The sequence below is a fragment of the Malaclemys terrapin genome, chromosome 4 (assembly GCF_027887155.1).
Source record: "Malaclemys terrapin pileata isolate rMalTer1 chromosome 4, rMalTer1.hap1, whole genome shotgun sequence".
Lineage (NCBI taxonomy): Eukaryota > Metazoa > Chordata > Testudines > Emydidae > Malaclemys > Malaclemys terrapin.
This window is the reverse complement of record NC_071508.1, coordinates 31,216,075-31,239,188: the sequence shown is the minus strand read 5'-3', so window position 1 is coordinate 31,239,188 and position 23,114 is coordinate 31,216,075. Positions and strand designations below refer to the sequence as shown.

The window sequence follows — 23,114 nt, the reverse complement described above, 5'->3', positions numbered from 1 at the left end:
CTTTTCTGGGGCCCTCCGCAGCCCCCTCCCATGGTGGTGGGGCCCCAAGCCTCCGTGGGGGGGGGCTGGTTTGGGAGTTGGGGGTAACCGCCCCCCAGCACTCACCGATGGCATGGCTGGGTCTGGGTTGCTGCACTTCCTGCTGCTGGTGAGTACAGGCCTGGCCCTGCTGCAGTCCTCTGGGGAGTGGGGGCGGGGCTGGGGCAGAGCAGGGGCGGAGCAGGGGCGGGGGGAAGAGCAGGGCAGGGGCTTTGGGGAAGGGGTGGAGTGGGGGTGAGGCTGGGCCAGAGCAGGGGCGGGAAGAGGCGGGGTTGGGGCGGAGCAGGGGCGGGGGCCATGGGGAAGAGGCGGGGCTGGGGCTGGAGCAGCGTGCAGCTGTGCAGGGCACCAGGAAATTTGCCCTACACAGCTACATACTTTGCTTATGGGTAAGGACGGCCCTGGACGTGGCCTCATCAGTGCGAATAGAGGGGAACAATCACTTCCCTCAATCTGCTAGTAACACTTCTACTAATGCAGCCCAATATCCCGTTAGCCTTCTTGGCAACCAGGGCACACTGTTGACTCATATCCAGCTTCTCATCCACTGTAATTCCCAGGACCTTTTCTGTTGTTTTTGTTTCTGTTTGTTGTACCCTAGAAGTGATATGAATTGTCTGTCACCACAAGGAGAAAGATAGACTGTAACTTAGAACTTTTGGTGTATCTATACTTGATCGGCTTTAACACAGTAGACCAACACTCCTCCGCTCCACCCCCAAAGCTGGGGCTAGACCATACTTCGAGATCACAGTAAGGGTGACAACAGACCCATGCCTCAGACAGGGAAGGTTCTAGAAGCAGCAAAGCCATGACATCACAAGCTCCCATGGGGTTCTGGAACACCAGCCCTGACTTTGGCACTCAGGGACTTTCTGCTACTCTCCACTCCACAGGCCCGGTGAGCAGCTATCTGGAACGGGATCCAAGAATCCAGGCAGGGGCCAAATCCCACAGTTCCTATTCCAACTAAGCCCACAAAGGGGGCAGGACAGCCATCAGCACCCCTGCAGCCCTGACAACACTCCATGATCCCGGGGCCATCAGCTTCCGTGCTGTGCCAGTCTCCTGAGCCCTCTTGGCCGGCCTAGCCATGGCCCCTAGTCTGAGGGCTGCCCAGCAGAGCGGGGAGACAGACTCCATGCTCTTAATACTGTGGTTGCCTTGCTGAGAGTAAGGTCCCACGACAGGCACTAACCCAACTGCTCGCTGCCTCCTTCACAGTGCACCTTGTGTAAGCAGCTTGTGCCAGGCCTAGGGCCCCAGCTGTGGTCAGACATCCCCTAGAGTGCAGCCTCCAGTTCCGGCCACACTGCAGGAATGGCAGCTCTCATGCTGCTGTCCATCTTGGCCTGTGTCCTTGTGGGGAACATGGGGAAGATCTTCCGGCGCTGCGAGCTGGCCCAAGTGCTGCACCAGGCAGGGATGGATGGGTTCCGAGGCTACAGCCTGGCTGATTGTGAGTGATCCCCTGGCCTCCTCATGGGTCTGTACATATATTCCCTTCTGCCTCCCTTTGGGGCTCTGTGTGTATCCTCCCAGCCCCACCCATGAGGTTCTGTGCATCTCTCTCCCCCCGCTCTCCCCGTGGGACTCTGTGTGTATTCATCCCCCAGCCACACACCCATGGGGCTCTGTGCATATCCCTCAGCATGGGGATCTGTGCATATCCCACCCCCTAGGGTGACCAGACAGCAAGTGTGAAAAATCAGGATGGGGTGGGAGGTAATAGACGCCTACATAAGACAAAGCCCCAAATATTCGGACTGTCCCTATAAAATCGGGATATCTGGTCACCCTACTCCCCCCACCCCATCACCCATGGGGCTCTGCGTGTAGCACTCCCCATGGGGATCAGTGCGTATCCCTCCCCCATCCTACCCATGGGGTTCTGTGCGTATCCCTCCTCCAGCCCCACCCCTGCATGGGGCTCTGTATGTATCCCTTCTCCCGACCTCCCCGTGGGGCTCCGTGAGTATCCCTAGCCCCACCCCTCCGTGAGGCTCTGTGCAGATTCCTTCCCCACCCCCACCCCCCATGGAGCTGTGTGGGGCTCTGTGTATATCCCTCCTCCCGCCCTCCCTATTGTGCTCTGTGCATATCCCTCCCCGTGGGGCTCTGTGTATATCCCTCCTCCTGCCCCACCTCCCTGCGGGGCTCTGTGTGGATCCCTACCCCCACCCTCCCCGCGGGGCTCTGTGCGTTACTAAATCCTGCACCAGGGCTGTGCATGGCATTCCACGAAAGCCGGTTCAACACGGACATGGTGGACCATGAAGCTGATGGCAGCACTGACAACGGCATCTTCCAGATCAACAGCCGCCAGTGGTGTGATGACTACAGGAGCTCCACCCAGAACCTTTGTCACATGCACTGCAGTGGTGAGTAACCCTCTCCGGCCCCAGTGCTGACCCCTGGGCCATGGCACAGTGCTAGAGACCTGTGTGGCAGGGAGCAGGGTGGGGTCCTCCCTGTAGGGGGCGATCCCTCCTGGTAGTCACGGGGAACCAGCATCAGGCCCGAGACGTTTTGGAATGGAAGGCCACCCTTGCCTTCAGTGGACAGCAGAGGGCAGCACAATGGGGTCTGGGTTGGTTGGCTGAATGATGGCATCTCCTGCTAGGAGGACCAGGGCTTCCTGGCTACAGTGTTGCGCTACCAAGGGATATGCCCTATCCTTACTCTCTTCTCCTCCCTCGCCCCCCCCCCAGATTTGCTGACCAGTAACATCAACGATGACATCGTGTGTGCCATGCAGATTGTGCAACAGCCAAGGGGCATGGGGGCCTGGTAAGGGGGAGCTGGTGGAAGGGTGTGGGTGGAGTGCCACTGTAGCAGTGCATGGCAAAATATGCAACACAATGTACTGCTACAACTTGGCAATTGTACAATACAACCCATATTGCAACATAATAAATGCAATGAAACACAATGCTATACGGTAGTATTTAGTGCAACAAGGTGCTACACAATGCAGTACACCAGACAATCCCACAAAACAATGCAGTGTAAAGAAAACATACAATGTAGCTCAATACTCTTTATACAACCCAACAAAAGACAAAGCAACCAGGGCCGGCTCCAGCATTTCTGCCGCCCCAAGCAAAAAAAAAAAAAAAAAAAAAAGCCACGATTGGCAGCGGCAGGTCCTTCGCTCCTTGCTGCAGGTGATGCCCCTCTCCCTTGGCCGCCCCAAGCACCTGCTTGTTAAGCTGGTGTCTGGAGCGGGCCCTGAGAGCAACAAGGCTGTTACCATGCTGCCCTGCCCATAGGCAGCTGCATCTCAGCGCTGGACAAGTAATCCTTGTGCAGTGCTGCTGTTACCCAAATTCTCCACCCCGGAGGCAACTACTGCTCAGCACCATGTGAGCTATCCCCCTACATTTTCACTGTGTGGTTGTAACCTGGCTGCCCCACCCGAAAGGCAGCTGCATATCAGTGCTTGGTGAGTGAGCCCTGCATAGTGTCTCTGTAGCTGTTACCCAGCTGCCCCGCCTGGAGGCGGCTGCATCTCAGCACTGGGTGACCCATCCCCATGCAGCAGCACTGCTCTCAATGCCAGTTGATCTCGCTGACCTTGCTCTCTCTGTTTACCCTTCTCAGGCTGGCCTGGAGGAAACACTGTGAGGGCCATGAGCTCTCACAGTGGGTGGAAGGATGCAATGTGGGAAGTAGATGAAGGAGTGCCTTGGGATGCCCTGGACCTGCTAGATGGGGCATACTGCAGTCACATCAGTCTCCTGCAGATTTAGCACCTCATTGAAATCCTCCGTGAGCACCTACTTCTCCTTCTTAACTAGCTCCAAAGTGGGTCATTAACTGTGGGGGAGTGTTGTCCCCCTAGTGAGATTGCACCTTAAGGCACTGGGAGCAGATTTTCCTGAATAAAGCTGTCTGACGGTCTAATGACAAAAGGGTCACACATTTTATTTAGAGAAGACAATAGGATGGGGGGGGAGGGGCGCCTGAGAGAGTCAGGACTCCTGGGTTCTATCCCTCGCTCTGGGATGGGAGTGGGGATTCTAGTGACAAGAGTGTGGGTGGGGAAAGAGCTGAGTGTCAGGGTTCCTGGATTCCATTCCCAACTCTGGGAGGGGCTGGGAGTCAGGATGCCTGGGTTCTATTCCTGACTGTGGGAAGGGCTGGAAGTCAGGGATCCTTGATTCTCTTCCCATTTCTGTTCATCCATCTCCTTGGAGCCTATTTCTATCTATTCTGGCTCCCTTGTCACAATAACTCTGAAGCAGCTACTATCCACAATGAGACCCTGGGGGAAGATGGAGTCATCCTGGCCATCTCAGGGAGGGCAGGCTCATCCCCCTTTGCACACAAGGAACTGTAAAATACAATACACTTCTTGGTTTAGCATGGTGAAGAGCCCCTTTGCCTTTCCTGATCCTCCACTGTGCCCATGTGTCTGCTTCATTGTGTTTGCATAAATCCCCAGTGGCTTATGTGGGAAATGTTTTCAAATTCCCCAGCTAAGACCACACACATTCCAGTGTCAGTCACTAAACTGAGGTCAATTCATCTGTCGGACTCTATGGAGAGAGAGAGAGAGAAAGGTGTGTATGGGGATAGATAAATATATAGCCAAGTGTTTATGGGGATAGACAGACAGATGCATACGGCAATAGAAGAACAGACAGAGGTGAAACTGGGCGTGGGAGAAGAAGCCTAGTGGTACTTGAGGTGATCAGAGGGCAGGCCAGAGGAGCCTAGGTTTGTCCCGATTTTATAGAGACAGTCCCAATTTTTGGGTCTTTTTCTTATATAGGCTCCTATTACCCCCCACCCCCGTCCCGATTTTTCACATTTGCTGTGTGGGGGTGTGAGAACTGGCACAGTTTGGCGGCTCCCATATGCTGGTCAGATTTCCCTGTGCCCAGGATCCTAGCCCCACTGCCTGTGTGACCAGCATGGGAGTAGGGACCTATACACTCCTCTGGCTCCAGCTGGGAACAGGCTGAAGGGACAATCCTGAACATGTACAGTGCTCCCCATCTTCAGAGTGTGCTGCACAACCTGGATAGGTGGTTAAAATGCCAGAACAAACCACTCTTGGATACATTACTGCACACAGCCCTGTGGCTGGGGTTTGATTAAATAAAAATAAGCAGCGAAGCTGCAGCACTGCCAAATAGTGCAATCCCCTCCTGCTTTGGTATAAATAATTCAGACAGCACAGAACCCAGGAGTCCTGATTCCCGCACTAAGCACTGGTGAATGGGAAAACTCCACATCTCTTTGCTAGCAGGTTATTTTCCTGCATGTTACAAAGCAGCAACCAGGCAATATACTGGGCCTGAAGCCTTCAGCACCTAGGAAACTCCAACTAGTACAAAATGCTTCAGTGTGTCGCCTCAGAAACAGGCTACCATGAACACATTAAACCCTGTCCTGCACTCCCTACACTAGCTCCCTATAGAACAACTATAGGTTCTCAAACTATTGAGCAAGCCTCTGAGTGCAACCCCCCCTTATAAATTAAAAACACTTGTTTATATATTTAACACCATTATAAATGCTGGCGGCAAAGCAGGGTTTGGGGTGGAGGCTGACAGCTCGCGACGCCCCATGTAATAACCTCACGACCACCTGAGGGATCCCGATCCCAAGTTTGAGAACCCCTGCTATAGAATTTAAACAAGTTCAAAGTCTCAGTCCCTGTCTTCAATGTGCCCCATGGCCTTGGCTGAGGGTATTGAAAAGACTGTCTAGAGAGTGAAGAAGCTGATTATTTGAGTCATAATTTCCTTGGTGCAATCCCGTTCATTTACAAAGACTGGCCACACAGGCCTGTCTCCATGAACAGAGCAGAAACAAACAACAGCAGGCAGTTTAAGGAACAGTTTAAGGATTCAGAAATCAAACACCATGTCTACACTAGCACTTTTGTCAGTATAACTTATGTAGCTCAGGGGTGTGAAAAAAACACACCCCTGAGCAACGTGTTACACCGACAGAAACACTGGTATGGGCAGTGCTATGGTGGCGGGAGTGCTCCTTTCGCCACCCTAGCTACTGCTGTTTGAAGGAGGTGGTTTAATTATGTTGACAGGACAGATCTCTCCTGGTACAGCTGTGCTGCTGTAAACTCTTTAGTGTAGACATGGCTTGTCTCTCCAACAAGTACTGCATCCAAAAGAAAGCTCTGCCTCTTGCTTCCTGCCAGGGTCATGTTCACAACTAGAGCTGGCTGAAACTTTGGGGTTTCACAAGAAAGTTAGGTATTCTGCAATTTGCTTTTGTTCCAATTCTGATTGAAAGCAAATTTTACTGAAATTTCTCACGAACCAAAGGTGATGACAGCCCTTAACACCTTTCCATGTAACACCAGCAGTATTCTCAGCTCTGCCAAATGATCAACTTGATGGAGTTTTAAATGGTGATACCCTGAAAGATGACATCACACACACACAATTAAGAAATTACAACCTATACAATTGTAACTGTTTCAATATGCTGTGCTTCTGTCATGACTGGAGCTGGTCTGAAATTATCTGACTAAACAGTTTTGTCAGAAAATGCTGATTCAGTGGAATCAGAACATTCCACCAGAATGTGATGATTCCATTGAAATGTTTGCCTGTCTACTTGCCTGCTTTCCTGCCAGCTGAGTTCTCACTGTATGTTCCTCCTGCAGCTTTTGTGCTAAATTCAGTTGAGCTTTTGGTTGTCAGGATCCAGTAAATATCTGTAGTGGCAAACATGTTGGCAGTAGTTGGAGAAAACTCCAGTATTTTCAGTGTGTTACAGAGTGATTCTAAGTTTTCCATAATGAAATGACCTTGGTGAGCAGAATCTGGCGGTCATTTCAGTTATTTGCCAGTCTCTTCAGAGTTTCTGCTTTAGAACCAACTCAGCATGATCTAAGACAGTGGTTCTCAACTGGGGGGGTCTGTGGTGCCCCCCATGCCCCCTGCAGGGCTGAAGCTGGAAGCTGAGGGACTGAAACTTGAGCCCATGCGGGGCTAAAGCTGGGACTCTCAGTAGGACAGAAGCTCTGAGCCCATGGGTGGAGTAGTGGAGGTGTTGAGCCTCCAAACTGCAGTGCCTTACCCAGAGCTGAGCAGTCCTGGGGTCAGCTCCACACCCTTCTACCTCCTCCTCTCCCCCAGCCCTTGAGGCCCTACCCCCTGACTAGGTCGGAGGAGGGCAGGGGGGCTGGAACAATTTCTATAGTGGGGGTGCTGAAAGCCATTGAACCAAATTGTAAACAATGTATATAATGGAATCCACTTCAACACCTAGTTTCAGCACCTGTGGAGGTGGGAAGTCAAAGCTGGGCACTGTAGGGTAGCTGCTGCTCTGGCTGGTGCCATGTAGCAGGCAGGAGCAGCACTCCCATCTTCTGCTGCTGTCTGGGATTGCACCTGCTCCTCAGCTCCCAGCCCCCTTTGACTGGTCATGCAGCCAGTAAGAGCTGCCCAGGCAGGAGGACCCGGCTCAGGGGTTGCAGAGCTCTTGGGGAGCAGTGATCACGGGGGGGGGGGTCCCTCCCAAGCTACCCCTCTCCCTGTGCCCTGAGCTACCCCTCTGCCCGCAGCCAGCCCCTAGCTCCCCTTCCCCACAGCCTGAGCTACCCCTCTGCCCACACACAGTCCGTAGCTATCCCCTCCCTGCACCCTGAGCTACCCCCTGCCCACGCACAGCCCCTAGCTACCTCTCACTGCACCCTGAGCTACCCCGTACCCGCACACAGCCCCTAGCTCCTGCTCCCTGCACCCTGAGCTACCCCTCTGCCCACATACAGCCTGTAGATACCTCCTGCCTACACACAGCCCATGGCTATCCCCTCCCTGCACCCTGAGCTACCCCCTGCCTGCACACAGCCCCTAGCTATGCACTCCCTGCACCCTGAGCTACCCCTTGCCTGCATACAGCCCCTAGCTACCCCTCGCTGCACCCTGAGCTAAACCCCTGCCCGCACACAGCCCGTAGCTACCCCCTGCCCGCACACAGCCCCTAGCTACCCCTCCCCGCACCCTAAGCTACCCCGCCCCTAGCTACCCCCTCCCTGCACCCTGAACTACCCCTCTACTCACATACAACCTGTAGCTACCCCCTGCCTGCACACAGCCCCTAGCTATCCCCTCCCTGCACCCTGAGCTACCCCCTGCCCGCACACAGCCCCTAGCTACCCGTTGCTGCACCCTGAGCTACCCTCTGCCCGCACACAGCCCATAGCTACCCCCTCCCTGCACCAGGAGCTACCCCCCTGCCCGCACACAGCCTGTAGCTACCCCCTGCACCCTGAACTATCCCCTTGCCCACACACAGCCCCTAGCTAATCACTCCCTGCACATTGAGTTACCCCCTGCCTGCACCCTGAGCTACCCTTTGCCCGCATATAGCCCCTATCTACCCCTTTCCCTGCATCCTGAGCTACACGTCTCACTGCACACAGCCCCTAGCTCTTCCCGCATGCATCCTGAGCAATTTTCAAACTTTTTGAGCTGAGCCCGGCCCCTAGAGTTATAATTTTTCATTGCTCCACCATGACCCAGACAGGTGAGTTAGGGGGTGGAGGTTGCGCACCCTCCCTGGACCCTGCCATGCGGAGATGGCCTGAGCCCCACCAGCCTCTGCCTCCCAAATATAGAAGTTAAACTATGCCTATGCCTAAGGCCCCCTCCTGGCCCAGAGCCCCGAGTCCCCTCTGCCGAGACCCTGCAGTTTTTATAGCATGTTTAGGGGATCTTCAGAAAGAAAAAGGTGGAGAACCCCTTATCAAGGAGATGCATTAGCACAGGCTACACATTATTTACATGACAGGCAGCGAAGTACAAGCTCATACACCGATGTGGCACAAGGGGGGTAGGTAAGCAGCAGTTGTCTCTGCACTTTTCTTGCACTGTGTAAAACAAAGCCTTCAACTTGTTTGCATGCTTGAAAATGGCCCCGAATCCAGTGATGCAAGATTTCATGTCTTTCATTTCTTCTTGGTGGTGTTGATCCTGCTTTGAACAGGGGATTGGACTAGATGGTCTCCTGAGGTCTCTTCCAACACTAATATTCTATGATTCTGTAGCAGTAGCTGCTGACAGCGCAACATTAATCAGATAAGCAGGACAGGTATTATATAGCAGCTGCAGTTTCTGATTGAGTTTTATCTCCATGCCCACTTAGCAATGTAGGAAGCAGAATCTGTTAGTTGTGGCCACATTTTCCCAAGTTTGTTGGTACATCTTGTGACCCAGTGTGCCTAGGGTAGCCTTCACTGGAAATGCCAAGGTCAGGGCAACCTGCAAAAGGGAGTGGTTAAATGGTAAAGCAGTCACATACATACAAAGACTTCAAAGTCCATATGTCAGGTTCTTAGCAGTATTGGTGAATTTGCTGTCTTGAAAGTCCCTCTAGAATACATCCACAGCTCAGATGAGTCATTCAGTCCTTTGTTCAGAGCTTCAGTTTGTAGAAAAGTTACTCCAGAGGTAAGAAGCAGGACTGAAGACAAAATGGACGTGATGCAGCTGCCTTTTATAGTCCTTTTGCCATGTGTCTGGTACTTCCTTTGTTCCGAACACAAACTTCACAGCACTTGGAAAGGCCATAGAGTTCTCAGTCTATCCTTGCTGAGACATGTATCCCCTGGCTCATTTCATAGAATCATAGAAGATTAGGGTTGGAAGAGACCTCAGGAGGTCATCTAGTCCAACCCCCTGCTCAAAGCAGGACCAACCTCAACTAAATCATCCCAGCCAGGCCTTTGTCAAGCTGGGCCTTAAAAACCTCTAAGGATGGAGAGTCCACCACCTCCCTAGGTAACCCATTCCAGTGCTTCACCATCCCCCTAGTGAAATATTTTTCCTAATATCCAACCTCCCCCACTGTAACTTGAGACCATTGCTTCTTGTTCTGTCATCTGCCACCACTGAGAACAGCCTAGCTCCATCCTCTTTGGAACCCCACCTTCAGATAGTTGAAGGCTGCTATCAAATCCCCCCCCTCACTCTTCTCTTCTGCAGACTCAATAAGCCCAGTTCCCTCAGCCTCTCCTCATAAGTCATGTGCCCCAGCCCCCTAATCATTTTTGTTGTCCTCCACTGGACTCTCTCCAATTTGTCCACATCTTTTCTATAGTGGGGGGCCTAAAACTGGACACAATACTTCAGATGTGGCCTCACCAATGCCAAATAGAGGGGAATAATCACTTCCCTCGATCTGCTGGCAATGCCCCTACTTATACAGCCCAAAATGCCGTTAGCCTTCTTGGCAACAAGGGCACACTGTAAAAACAAGGAGTCTGGTGGCACACTGTTGACTCATATTGTGGCAGAGCTCCGACCTTGTCCCCATGAATCCCGCACTTCCAGGTGGTTTATGCTAGCCTCAGAGGCTCACTGCGACCCTCCACGTAGCCTCTCTCTCTCTAGGGCCAGGTACAGTCTACTGAGCCCTTTCCATCATAAGCCAGCAAGGGGATTAATGAGAGAACTTCCACAGTCTCTGTTGTCCCTACAGGCTTATTCATGAACAGTTGAGCCTCCTGTCCTGACAGGGGCCTATCTTCCCCTCCCAGGAGGTGTTTCTGTAGTGGCGGGTTGGGGGGAACCTGGGCCCACCCTCTACTCCGGGTTCCGGCTCAGGAACCCTAATGGCAGCAGCTGTTGGCAGCCAACCTTTCACTGCCAGAGTCGCTACATTTCCCCTGGTCACTTGCCCACAGCTCTCCCGCTTCTCTCTCTTAACACTTTCTTCACCCTTACCTTAGGGCTCCCTTTCCAGTGGTTTGAGGGTGTCTTTATTACCCAGCCCTTCAGCCGCACTTCCTCTCCTCTGGCTCCTCTCAGCCTGACTGGAGTGAGCCCTTTTATAGTATCAGAGGGGCCTTAATTCTGCAGAACTGCCACTTAACTAGTCGGTCCCCAGCCTGTAGCAGTGCATGGGATTTTTCCGTCCTTAAGTGCAGGACTTTGCACTTTTCCTTGTTGAACCTCATCAGATTTCTTTTGGCCCAATCCTCCAATGTGTCTAGATCACTCTGGACCCTATCCCTAACCTCCAGTGTATCTACCTCTCCCCCCAGCTTAGTTTCATCTGCAAACTTACTGAAGGTGCAATCCATCCCATCATCCAGATCATTAATGAAGATATTGAACAAAATTGGCCCCAGAACCAACTCCTGGGGCACTCTGCTTGATACTGGCTGCCAACTACACATCGAGCCGTTGATCACTACCCATTAAGTCTGATGATCTAGCCAACTTTCTATCTACCTTATAGTTCATTCATCCAATCCATACTACTTTAACTGGCTGGCAAGAATACTGTGGAAGACTGTATCAAAAGCTTTGCTAAAGTCAAGATATATCATGTCCACCACTTCCCCCATATCCACAGAGCCAGTTATCTCATCATAGGAGCAGGGCCGGCTCCAGGCACCAGCTTAGCAAGCAGGTGCTTGGGGCGGCCACTCCGGAGAGGGGCGGCAGGTCCAGCTATTTGGTGGACAGTCCCTCATTCCCGCTCGGAGCGAAGGACATTCCTCCGAATTGCCGCTGCAGATCGTGATCGCGGCTTTTTTTTGGCTGCTTGGGGCGGCCAAAACCCTGGAGCCAGCCCTGCATAGAAGGCAATCAGGTTGGTCAGGCATGACTTGCCCTTGGTGAATCCATGTTGACTGTTCCTGATCACCTTCCTCTCCTCCAAGTACTTCAAAATGGATTCCTTGAGGACCTGCTCCATAATTTTTCCAGGGACTGAGGTGAGGCTGTAGTTGCCCGGATTCTCCTTCTTCCCCTTTTTAAAAATGGGCACTATATTTGCCTTTTTCCAATCTTCCAGGACTTCCCCCGATCGCCACAAGTTTTCAAAGATAATGGCCAATGGCTCTGCATCAGCCAACTCCCTCAGCACCCTTGGATGCATTATTGCATCCAGCCCCATGGACTTGTGCATGTCCAGATTTTCTAAATAGTGCTTAACCTGTTCTTTCATCACTGGGGGCTGATCACCTCTTCCCCATACTGTGTTGCCCAGTGCAGCAGTCTGGGAGCTGACCTTGTCTGTGAAGACTGAGACGAAAAAAGCATTGAGTACTTCAGCTTTTTCCACATCATCTGTCATTAGGTTGCCTCCCTCATTCAGGTAGGGTCCTACACTTTCCCTGACCTTCTCCTTGTTGCTAACATACCTGTAGAAACCTGAAGGGCCAAAATCCATTTGCTGTATATGTAAAATCCTGACCACAGGCTCTGTTAAGAACCTTTCACATAGGCCTGAATTCCACAGCTTGGTCTGAGGCCCGGGGGGCCTAGTTAACAATGAACAATATTAGCTAAGAAAAGCTGAATAAACAAGAGACAACCTTACTTCTTACTAGATAAGCAGAGTCAGCAGAGCTCCAGATGGGGAGCAGTAATTGGTGTCCTTATCAGAAATTACAGACATACCAAGCATTGGAAGGGGCCTCAATGTCCACTCCTTGGTGCAGGAAGGAGATAGCAAGCACCCTCCCCACATACCAACCTAGAGTTCATGGAGAGGCCCAACATGTCAGTATGAGATACGACATCCTCCCTTTCACAGAAGTATCCACCCCACCCCAGATGCCAATGCTAGTTTTTAGAAGCACAAGGGTGAACCCTAAAAAAAAATTTCTATTGCCATGTACTTTTCAATGTCTTTTTGCTTTAATCCCCAGGCATGTACCTGTTGGACAACCGGAAGAGCTACCTGATTCCTATGGACCCCAAATCAGAATTCAACTTATACATTTTATAATTATACACTTTATACATTGTTTGAGGGAAAACACCTGTGTATTAGCAGTATGTTGTATGTTAACCTGAACCACGGGCGGCGTTATTATGTAATCTTTTAGACTATTGGTTTATTGTGCTAACCTTGTCTTGCTGCTAGAACCTATCCAGGGGCTCGGGACCTCCCACCCCACTGCTTCCCTCTGCCCATGAATATCCTATATAATCTATTGTAATAAATTGTTTAGCAGTGTAAGCAAAGTGACACTCCGCCAGCACTGTGCGTAATAAACCCACGTGCTTGACTCTACACGGTATCCATTTTTGTTCCTTCAAAACCTTTCTTGTTACCCTTCACATCCCTTGCTAGACGCAACTCCAATTGTACTTTGGCTTTCCTGATCACACCCCTGCATGCTCGAGCAATATTTTTATAGTCCTCTCTAGTCATCTGTCTAAGTTTCCACATCTTGTAAGCTTCCTTTTTGTGTTTAAGCTCACCGAAGATTTCTCTGTTAAACTAAGATGATCGCCTGCCATATTTGCTATTCTTTCTGACATCAGGATGGTTTGTTCTTGTGCCCTCAATAAGGCTTCTTTAAAAGTGTCTTCACTAGTTCTACTGCTGATGAATCGTATTATGGTAACCACAGATCCTTTGGGGCAATCAATTTCTGTCCCGTAGATTACAGCCTAGACCATAAATAACACTAATTATTCAATTTGTGTAGGATATTTGCCATACTATGAATATGACATTTTTTCTCCCTCCCCAATATTATTGTATTTTTCATATTCAGATTTTATACTAATTTGCATTTCATTGACCAAATCAATTGTAAATTTATATGTGATGACTTTGCATACATGTAGATACATAAGGCCCTACTTAACTTGTGATACTGAGGAAATTGCGGATTCCACAACATTAGGCTTCTCCCACAATTTTGACAATGGAAGCCCTGGCCACCCCAGGCTGAGAGTGGAAGCCCCCACTGTCAACCCCAGGCAGCTGACAATGGGAGCCCCTGCTCTGAGCCCAGGTGGCAGACATGGGAAAATTGCAGAAACGTAATAATGGATTTTATTACTGTAAATATTATTACTTTTACACAATTTTCCATGGCTTGTCCGCAACTCAGTCAAATTTTTTTGACAATCATCCAGCAATTCAAGTAGGGCCTTATATATGCATATATATGTGTATAGATGCATGTATAAAAACCTCTGTACATAGGAATTTATTATACATGTTCTAAGAATACCCAATGGTATTTACAGGGTAATATTTCATTTAAAATATATTTGCATTTACAGATGTTTAGAATATTATTAGATAATATGGGGAGGGGAATGAATGAAATGAAAGCCATCAGGGATCTGAATATGTCCATACTACCTTGCTTTATGGGTTTTTTTTTTTCTGTTACAAATATTCCTTGGGAGACATATATTTAATTATAGATCTTTTTGTATACCTGACACCCTCAGAGGTTGAAGGCATAAATTTATTCAAAACTAACCCATATCTAATATGTATAAATATGGACCATATTTTAGAGATGTGGTTTTACAATATTAACTGGGAATATATACCTTTAGAACAAGTTATATATCTTAATGTATCTTTTAAAACTTTGCCATTAATTTTCTTGAAAGTGTTTCTGGAATTTGAGAGGCCTTAATGAACCTTAAAAGAATTAAAATCTTGAGATCAAAAATATGCCACTTAGTTTTAGTGCAGGAAACTCACTTAGCAGAAAAAGAAGCTGATAAAATGAATATGATGTGGTTAAGTGTAGAGTATCATCCATCACTGAATTCTTTTAGAGGCACTTCCTTCTTAATTCATAAAAGTATAACTTTCCACTTTACGTAATCTTGGTCTGATCCTGAAGGAAGACATATATCCTTCCTGAAGGCTGTTTCAACTTAAAAAGGTTAATTCTAGGAAGCATTTAAAATCCAAGTGGAGATAATTCTGAATCCTTCAAAGACATTGCAAATATATTTTCTAATAAAAAAAGACATTCTTGTAAAACTGAGAGGTGATTGGAATACTACACTAGACAGACATCTGGACAAATCCAATTTCAGGAGAGACAGCTTTCAAAATGCAATAGGCCGACCCTCATCATTAATGAATGAATTTGATTTAAAAGATATGTGGACACTCAGACACCCCAAGGAGCATGATTATACATATTTCAATACATTACATTTATCTTCCTCTGGAGTTACCTTTTTTCTTGGGTCTTCAGAACTGACTCTAGCATGCCTAGAAGCAACTATTGATAACATACTCATTTTGGATCATGCTCCAATTATACTTCCCACAGATGGTAGTTCTACTTTATTAAAGTCTCAGTGGAAGCTGGACACTGTGCTGCTAATAGCTGAAAACTTTGTTGCACAGTTGATTCAGTCATCTCTAACTTCATATGAGGAAATAAATACACTGTAATCTCAGCTATGAACGTTACTGTAAGGAGTGAATGCATAAAGTGTGCCTCCCAAAAGATAGAAGACAAATTATTCAACTCTTTAGCCAAGGAAATAGATGATTTGGACAGAATGCACAAGACTGACCCAAATAATGAAAACCTTCTACATTCTCTAATCAACTCCAAATATAGCTATAATGAATGCTTATCCAGCCAAATCGAATTTACAGTCACCAGGGTCAAACACAGATATTCTGAATGGGGAGATAAAGCAGGTAAACTACTTGGCAGAAGACTAATGATGGAACTAGCCAGCAACAACATTTCCTCCTTCTTTCTTGAAACAATAGATGTAGATACAAATAATCAATTTAAGCAATTCTATTAAGCTTCATATAAATCAGACAACCAACCTGACCCTAACAAATTTAATAATTTCGTTGAAGTCCTGCCTTTTAATATCCTAACTTCAGAACAAGTGTTTTTTGGACAAACATTTGTCAACACAAGAGTTCTAACAGACTATAAAAATATGAATTCTGGTAATGCCCCTGTGATGGATAGCTTTCCAAAATATTTCTACAAAATATTTTGTAATCAGTTATCTTCTATTCTTTCAAGGGTCTTCAATTAAACATTCCCAAAACCATGGCTCGTAACATGAGAACTGTTTTAATTATTTTAATATTAAAGAAGAACGAAGATGGTTGCAACTATGGTGACTTTAAGCTCATATCTGTTGAGCACAGATTGCAAAATAATTGGAAAAATTTTAGTGACACAACTGAGTGCCATCATCCCATCAGTTATACATACAAGATCATGTTGGTTTCATTAAAAGAAAATTGGCTGCTGATAATACAAGAAAAATTGCTCATTTGATCCAGCAAGCTCAGATATCAAATATTTCCTCCATAGCCTTATCTCTAGATGCAAAGAAGGCCTTTGATAGGGTGGAATTGCCTTAAATGATGACTGTCCTAAAAAACATTGGATTTGGATCAATATTCCTGAATTGGATTAGTATATAATGCAACTTTCCCCTTGCTTCACTATCAACAAAAGGAATTTCGCTCCTGCATTTCAGCTAGAAACAGGGACATGACAGGGCTGTCCCCTCTCACCCTCCTTTTTAATCTATTTCTTGAACCACTGCCAATGTACTGCCAGCTCTCAACCACTGAAGGCGTGACCATAAACACAGAAGAATTTATATGCTGATGACATTTTTGTACTATTGAAGAATCCATTGTCATCAATTCCATCATAATTGAGTATACTTGACCTTTTTTGGAAAAGATCTCTGGTTTTCAGATTAACTTCTATAAATCATAAGCAATGGATGCGTCCAAAAGACCAGATCCTTCTTAGTTCCAGCACTTTCCTTTTCAAATATGCAATGAAATCACTTACTTAAGTGGATTGCACCCTCAGCAAGTTTGCAGATGACACTAAACTGGGAGGAGTGGTAGATATGCTGGAGGGTAGGGATAGGATACAGAGGGACCTAGACAAATTAGAGGATTGGGACAAAAGAAATCTGCTGAGGTTCAACAAGGACAAGTGCAGAGTTCTGCATTTAGCATGGAAGAATCCCATGCACTGCTACAGACTAGGGACCGAGTGGCTAGGCAGCAGTTCTGCAGAAAAGGACCTAGGGGTTACAGTGGATGAGAAGCTGGATATGAGTCAACAGTGTGCCCTTGTTGCCAAGAAGGCAAATGGCATTTTGGGCTGTATAAATAGGAGCATTGCCAGTAGATCGAGGGACGTGATCATTCCCCTCTATTCGGCATTGGTGCGGCCTCATCTGGAGTACTATGTCCAGTTTTGGGCCCCACACTACAAGAAGGATGTGGAAAAGTTGGAAAGAGTCCAGTGGAGAGCAACAAAAATGATTAGGGAGCTGGAGCACATGACTTATGAGAAGCTGAGGGAACTGGGATTGTTTAGTCTGCAGAAGAGAAGAATGAGGGGGGATTTGATAGCTGCTTTCAACTACCTGAAAGGGGGTTCCCAAGAGGATAGATCTAGACTGTTCTCAGTGGTAGCAGATGACAGAACAAGTTGCAGTGGGGGAGGTTTAGGTTGGATATTAGGAAAAACTTTTTCACTAGGAGGGTGGTGAAACACTGGAATGGGTTACCTAGGGAGGTGGTGGAATCTCCTTCCTTAGGAGTTTTTAAGGTCCGTCTTGACAAAGCCCTGGCTGGGAAGATTTAGTTGGGGACTGGTCCTGCTTTGAGCAGGGGGTTGGACTAGATGACCTCCTGAGGTCCCTTCCAACCCTGATATTCTATGATTCTAAGATTTGTCCTAAACATCCCAAAATTGTTTCTATAAAAATGGACAATTTATTTTAAAAAGTTTCTGAGGATGTACAGATGGCATCTCCTTCCTCTATTCTTACTTGGGAGAGCAGAAGTAGCGAAAATGAATATCTGCCCAAGATTAATTTATATCATTAGCCTATTGTCTTTCAAAGTCTCTTCCATGCTCCTTTCTTGAGTAAATAGGCGTATCATGGAATTTATATGGAATAATAATAATAATAATAATAAAAAAAAACAGCCTCGTTTGTCACACATGACCCTTAAAAAATCCTGGGCAACTGGAGGTATGGAATTGCCAGATTTGTATCTATATTACCTAGAATTTCAAATGCATCCTATTGTAAGTTGGTTCCCCTCCAGTGGCTCGGTATACATACTGGCTTGGTTTAAGATTGAAAAAAGCTTAGCTATGCCATTTGGTTCCCTCTCTTCTTTTTTATACCTCAAGAGGCTACCCACACCCTTAAAGAAAAATCCAATCTTGGCATCTATGTGGGGTATACTACAATGTGTTAAGATGATTATAGCATCTCATCTTACTAATTCTCCTCTAATACCACTATGGGCTAACCTGTGCCTCAGGATCAAGGCCAGTTCCAGGTTTAAGACAATTTGGATAGAAAAAGGATTAACAAACATTAAAGATATAACACAAGCTGCTAGACTGGCCTCCTTCAATTAAATGTGTAACAAATACCAGCTACTGCTGTCTCACAGTTCCTTCTTTCAGCAACTATGCTCAAGTATTCAGGCACAGATAGGAGACAACTGGTCTGTTTAACTTTCTCTTCCCTTGCAGAACATGTTGAGAAATATGGAAACAACAGTCATTTTGTAGGAATTACTTATAGGTGGCTTAATGCTTTTCAGCACCCTCTCAATTTCAGTTTAAAAGAAAATGGAAAAAAGAACTTAGCCTTATTGTCTCAACAGAAACCTGGGAGGATGTGTGGCTTAATCTGAAAGACACTTTTAGTTCTTTATCCTTGTGATTCTTCCAGAACAAGATATTAAACAGGTACTACTGGACTCCAGAGTGCTTGTTTAAGACTAGATTGGCGATGGACAATGAGTGTTGGAGATGCAAACAGCCACATGCCAACCTTTTTCACATCCTTTATATCTGTCAAAAATTCCAGATGTGTTCTGGAATATTATATCCAGTGCCTCTCAAAATCTTTGTGTCACTATTTTCTCTTCTCCAAGCATGTGTATTTTAGGGGTCTGGATGAGTTGGAATTACATTTACAATTAAGAAATGGATTGCAAACTATTCTAGTGTCCAAAAGAGTATTTTGAGAAAATGGAACTCTGCAATTCCTCCCTCATACACAGACTGTCTGAGTGAGCTCTCCACTACTGCATTAATGGAAAAATGACTCTGACTAACAGAAACACATGGAAAAAATACAAGGATGCCTGGTCACACATGAAACTCTTTCATACAATCACAATTTAGTCTGTATTAATCACTGATACTTGCAAACTATGTTCTCATTTATTTATCTTTTGAGCCACTTTTAATGCCCTGCATGACCTTGACGGGTTCTGTTTTTTGCATGTTTTTTCAGGTTTTGCAAATAATGAACATTTTACTTTGTTATTTATATGCTATTTCCGCTCTGTGTACGTATTTATATATGTTTTATTTCGTTATATACATATATTTTACATAAAAACAATAAAGTTAAAAAAAAAAAGAAAGGGACAAAGGACATCTGAGGACTTCCAGTAATAGTAAGACAGCTACATCACAGTTTTCTCAATAACCTTTCCTTAAAAAGGCCAGGGCATTAAGTGGTTAGGGAAGATTATTTGGACATGGACTTAACGAGCACTAGACAAATGGGCAGCACAATGGTAATTCCGTGCTCACAAATGCAAAGTAAGGCACATTGGAAGGAATTATTTAGACTACTCACATACTCACTACTCCCGGGATTTAAATTAATGTAACCAAAAATGTCCCAGGTATCACCACAAACAACTCAATGGCAGTCATGGCTCAATGGCAGCAGTGATCAAAAAAGCAAACAAGATGTCTGGATGGATCAGCAATGAGATAGAAAACAGTACTGAAAATATTATAATGCCATTCTATAGATCATTGGTACGCCCTCATCTGGAATGCTGTCTTCAGTACTGGTCATCCTATCTTAAAAAAGATACAACCTGCAGAAAACCCAGGGATTCTGCGACAGAAGATAAAAATTCTTAGAGGGATGGAAAGATCTTGAAAAGATCAGGACAAGTTACTTTAGAGAAGAGATGACTCAGAGGGTACATTACAAAGGTACACAGAATGATGACTGTTAGAGATTTATATTCCTATTTATCCTTTTTCAAATACAAGAACAGGAAGACATTTATGGAACTGAAAACTGATAAAAGGAAATACCCTTGAACACAACACATAATTGCTGCCAAGATATTATTGAGACCAAGAGCTCAACGGGATTTTTAAAAGGGTTGAGGATTTATATGGATAATTAGAACAACCATAGTGAGAGGAGAAAAAAAAGGAGGTAACCCTTCACCAATCTCTGACTGGTGGGAGTTAGGGAGAAACAACTCATAAGGGCTGCTTAACCCACAGCATCCACTACAGAATTCTTGCATCTTCCTCTGAGTCAGAGACAACATACTACTAGATGATATGCACAGCTGGTCTGATCTGGAATGGCAATTCTTAAGTTCCTAGCACTCAAATAGAGTGTTGCCAATCTTTATTAATAATGGTGCTTCATTTTACCCGTCAGGAGGTTCAAATAAGAGCTCCCAGGCCTAACTCACCTAGCAGGTCTAAAATCTCAGTGAGACTGGATGAAACCCAACCTGAAAATTTCACCTTTGTTGCTGTGCTGCCGGAATGTGGGCAGTCTTGTGCACACTGTAGATCAAAAGCTCCTCCATGTGAGAGATATTTGACTGTTTCCATGTAAAGGCAGCTGTAGTCAGTGTGAGACTCCCATCCAGAACAGTTCTGCTGACTGATGCTCCAGACTATATGGTTCCATTTTGCTATAAAGTAAGTTTTACTTTGCACTTGAGATAACTAGGGCATACGGTTTGTTGTAAAAAAACATGGGTTTGCATGTGCCTCTGAGTTCTAAGAATATAGACTCTATGCAATGCTGACAGCCATGAGTGTGAACCACAGGTTCCAGCTTTAAATTGCCCTGAAATTCTCAGAAAGTGGAGTCGATAGGGTTAGTGGTAGTGGCACATAAGTGCTATTTACTGGTACACTATTTACTGGTCAGTTTAATTTCCAAATGAAATACAGCGCATATACCAGAGGAATGGGTGTATATATTTGGAGAAGGGGTGCATCTACTAGAATTCAGTTCAACGGGCATGTCCTGCTGTCAGGTGTCACTCTGCCTTCTCCAGTCAGATCCACCTGCACATGCAGCTAGCACAAATCCTTAACTGGGAGGACAATGTATAAAATAAAATAAAGCACATCCCTTGAATTAACTGAAGGGACAACAGCATCTAACACCCTGCTGGTGAACAGCAACTGGACATCACAAAAACAACCACCTTTTCAGACACACACATGAAATAGTGAAGCTAATGGTACAGCACAGGCGTGTAGCTCTGGTATCTGCTGGAAACAGACCTTTACTGCCCTTAATTAGAAGAGATCCAAGAATCATAGAACTGTTAGGCTGGAAAGGACCTCAAGAGATCACCTAGTCCATCCCCCCATGCTGAGGTGTCTAGTGTATAAACATCAGCTACCTGGCCACTGTATTTCTACTGCAGGTCTGTCCACACTCTCCAGCATGAGAGCCAAATATATTATCCCCAAAAGCTGAGGGGCACCAAATCAATGCTTGGGGGCGGAGTCTCTGGCCTCTTCTGCTCCCATTGAACTGCTCAGACAGTGACCAATGGAGTAGAAATGATCCATGAGCCCCTGCTGGGTGCAGCTGCTTAGCCACTCCCCCCGCTGGCCATTTGCTACATCCCAGGGAAGGGAGATTAGTTTTAGTTGCTACATTATCTGCTTTGCTACTAGTAATCCCCAGCAGGCACAGAGCCAGCATATTCATCTCCTATGACTCCCTCCCCACAGTGCCCCTGGCACAGAGGTAATGTCAGGGTGTAGAGGGGCAGGTTGAGTGTAAGCAGGGGGTAGTGGCTGGTGTATGCAGTGCTGAAGCTGTTGTATGGTCTCTTGGGGACCCTAGTCAGTTGACGCAAGTTAGATCATGGAATTCCTGTTGTTGTGTCTCAGCTTTCCTTCCTGGCCTGCCCTGGGTGCTGTCTGGGGTAAATAAGCAGTCCTTTATGGATGCTCACCTAAGCAAAGCCTTCTGAGTGCCTGCCCTGTTCACCTAGGCTCCCCAAGACCAGTAGCAGTGTAGGCAATGAAGAAGCCAGAGCTACTCTCTCTTCCCCTTTGATGCAGCAGGTGGCCACAGAGGGCAGCCTACAGTAGGAGTGGGATAGCGGATGCTCACAATAAATCTGCTTTGAGGTTGCATGAGCAGCAGTGGGAGGTGCTTTTCATAGATTATAAAGCTAGAAGGACCCTCTGTGCTCACGTGTATAACACAAGCAAAAAAAAAAAAAAAAAGTCACAGGATCAATTCAGAATCAAATGGGGACTTTCCTAACATAGTCACCTTAAAAGGCCACAGGTTGGACAACCCTGTTCAAGTGCTTCCTTTTGCTTCATTTCCCTCAAGCTAAAACAAAGTGATTCCTGCCACGCAGGCAGAAGAGCGTAGCTATTTACTAATACATTATTTCAGAAAGGCTTGACTGGATAGGGTTAATAGATTTTAAAAGTCAGAAGGGGCCATTATGATTATCTTAGTCTGGCCTCCTGCAAAACACTGGCCCGAGAATTTCACGCTTCTGGTATCCAGCCCAATAAGGTGGTTGAATAAAAGCTTATCTTTTTAGAAAGACCCCCAATGTAGATTTAAAGATTCCAAGTGATGGAGAATCTATAGAAAGCCTTTGTATTCTGGGCCAATTATCAATTAACTGTTAAAATTGTGCATTTTATTTCCAATTTAATTATTGCTGACTTCAACTTCCAGCCACTGGATCTTGTTATGATAAAGACCTTTAAATAGGTTTCACTAAATGTTGTGTTTCATAATATTAATGATCCTTTTATCCATTACTGTTTATATTTTACAAAAGAAAAGCAATAGGCCAGATTCTGAACTCAGTTACACTAAGGTAAATCTGGAATAAACTCATTGCCCCCAGTTATTTCAATTTTACCTTGGTATGGCTGAGACCAGCTTCTGCCCCAAATACACAGATGTAAGCCACGCAAATCCACAAGAGTGCAATAGTTCAGATTTTCATGCTCTTCACAGATCTTCTGCTTTATTGTGTTGACATTCTGAGCAGCTCAGTATAGAGGGATTCAGCTGTAAAGTGCAGCCCTTTGAGGAACAAATGAAAGAGGCCTGGAAGTGTTTTATATGTCTGAACCCAGCTCTGCACATTGCTTGTCTGATATGTGATTGGCTAATGATTCTATGATGTCAAGAAGGAGCGGCTGACTGAGGGATCGCAGGTTTGGCAACTTGGAGACCTTCAGGGAAAACAAAAACAAA

At 46.4% G+C, this 23,114-nt stretch overlaps 2 protein-coding genes across 2 annotated transcripts in view; one reads left to right on the top strand and one right to left on the bottom strand.

The window, feature by feature from the left end:
• Window positions 1–1,359: 1,359 nt before the first annotated feature.
• Window positions 1,360–7,954, top strand: LOC128835276 (sperm acrosome membrane-associated protein 3-like). Its single transcript, XM_054024617.1, has 4 exons — window positions 1,360–1,498; window positions 2,262–2,420; window positions 2,751–2,829; window positions 3,643–7,954. Exons 1-4 carry the CDS (start codon window positions 1,360–1,362, stop codon window positions 3,716–3,718), a joined length of 453 nt encoding a protein of 150 aa, XP_053880592.1. The 3' UTR covers window positions 3,719–7,954.
• A 4,701-nt stretch (window positions 7,955–12,655) lies between these two features.
• LZTR1 (leucine zipper like transcription regulator 1) overlaps window positions 12,656–23,114 on the bottom strand; it is a 286,327-nt gene continuing 275,868 nt past the window's right edge. The window contains exon 21 of the mRNA XM_054025512.1: window positions 12,656–23,092. Coding sequence (XP_053881487.1) covers window positions 22,976–23,092 — 117 coding nt within the window. The 3' untranslated portion in view covers window positions 12,656–22,975. The remainder of the gene's footprint in view (window positions 23,093–23,114) is intronic.

Bases quoted from the DNA above. Each gene is read 5' to 3' on its own strand.
- LOC128835276 (XM_054024617.1), top strand. From the start codon at position 1,360: ATGGCAGCTCTCATGCTGCTGTCCATCTTGGCCTGTGTCCTTGTGGGG. The intron at 1,499-2,261 runs GTGAGTGATCCC...ATCCTGCACCAG, and splicing joins AGGCTACAGCCTGGCTGATT to GGCTGTGCATGGCATTCCAC. The intron at 2,830-3,642 runs GTAAGGGGGAGC...TACCCTTCTCAG, and splicing joins CCAAGGGGCATGGGGGCCTG to GCTGGCCTGGAGGAAACACT.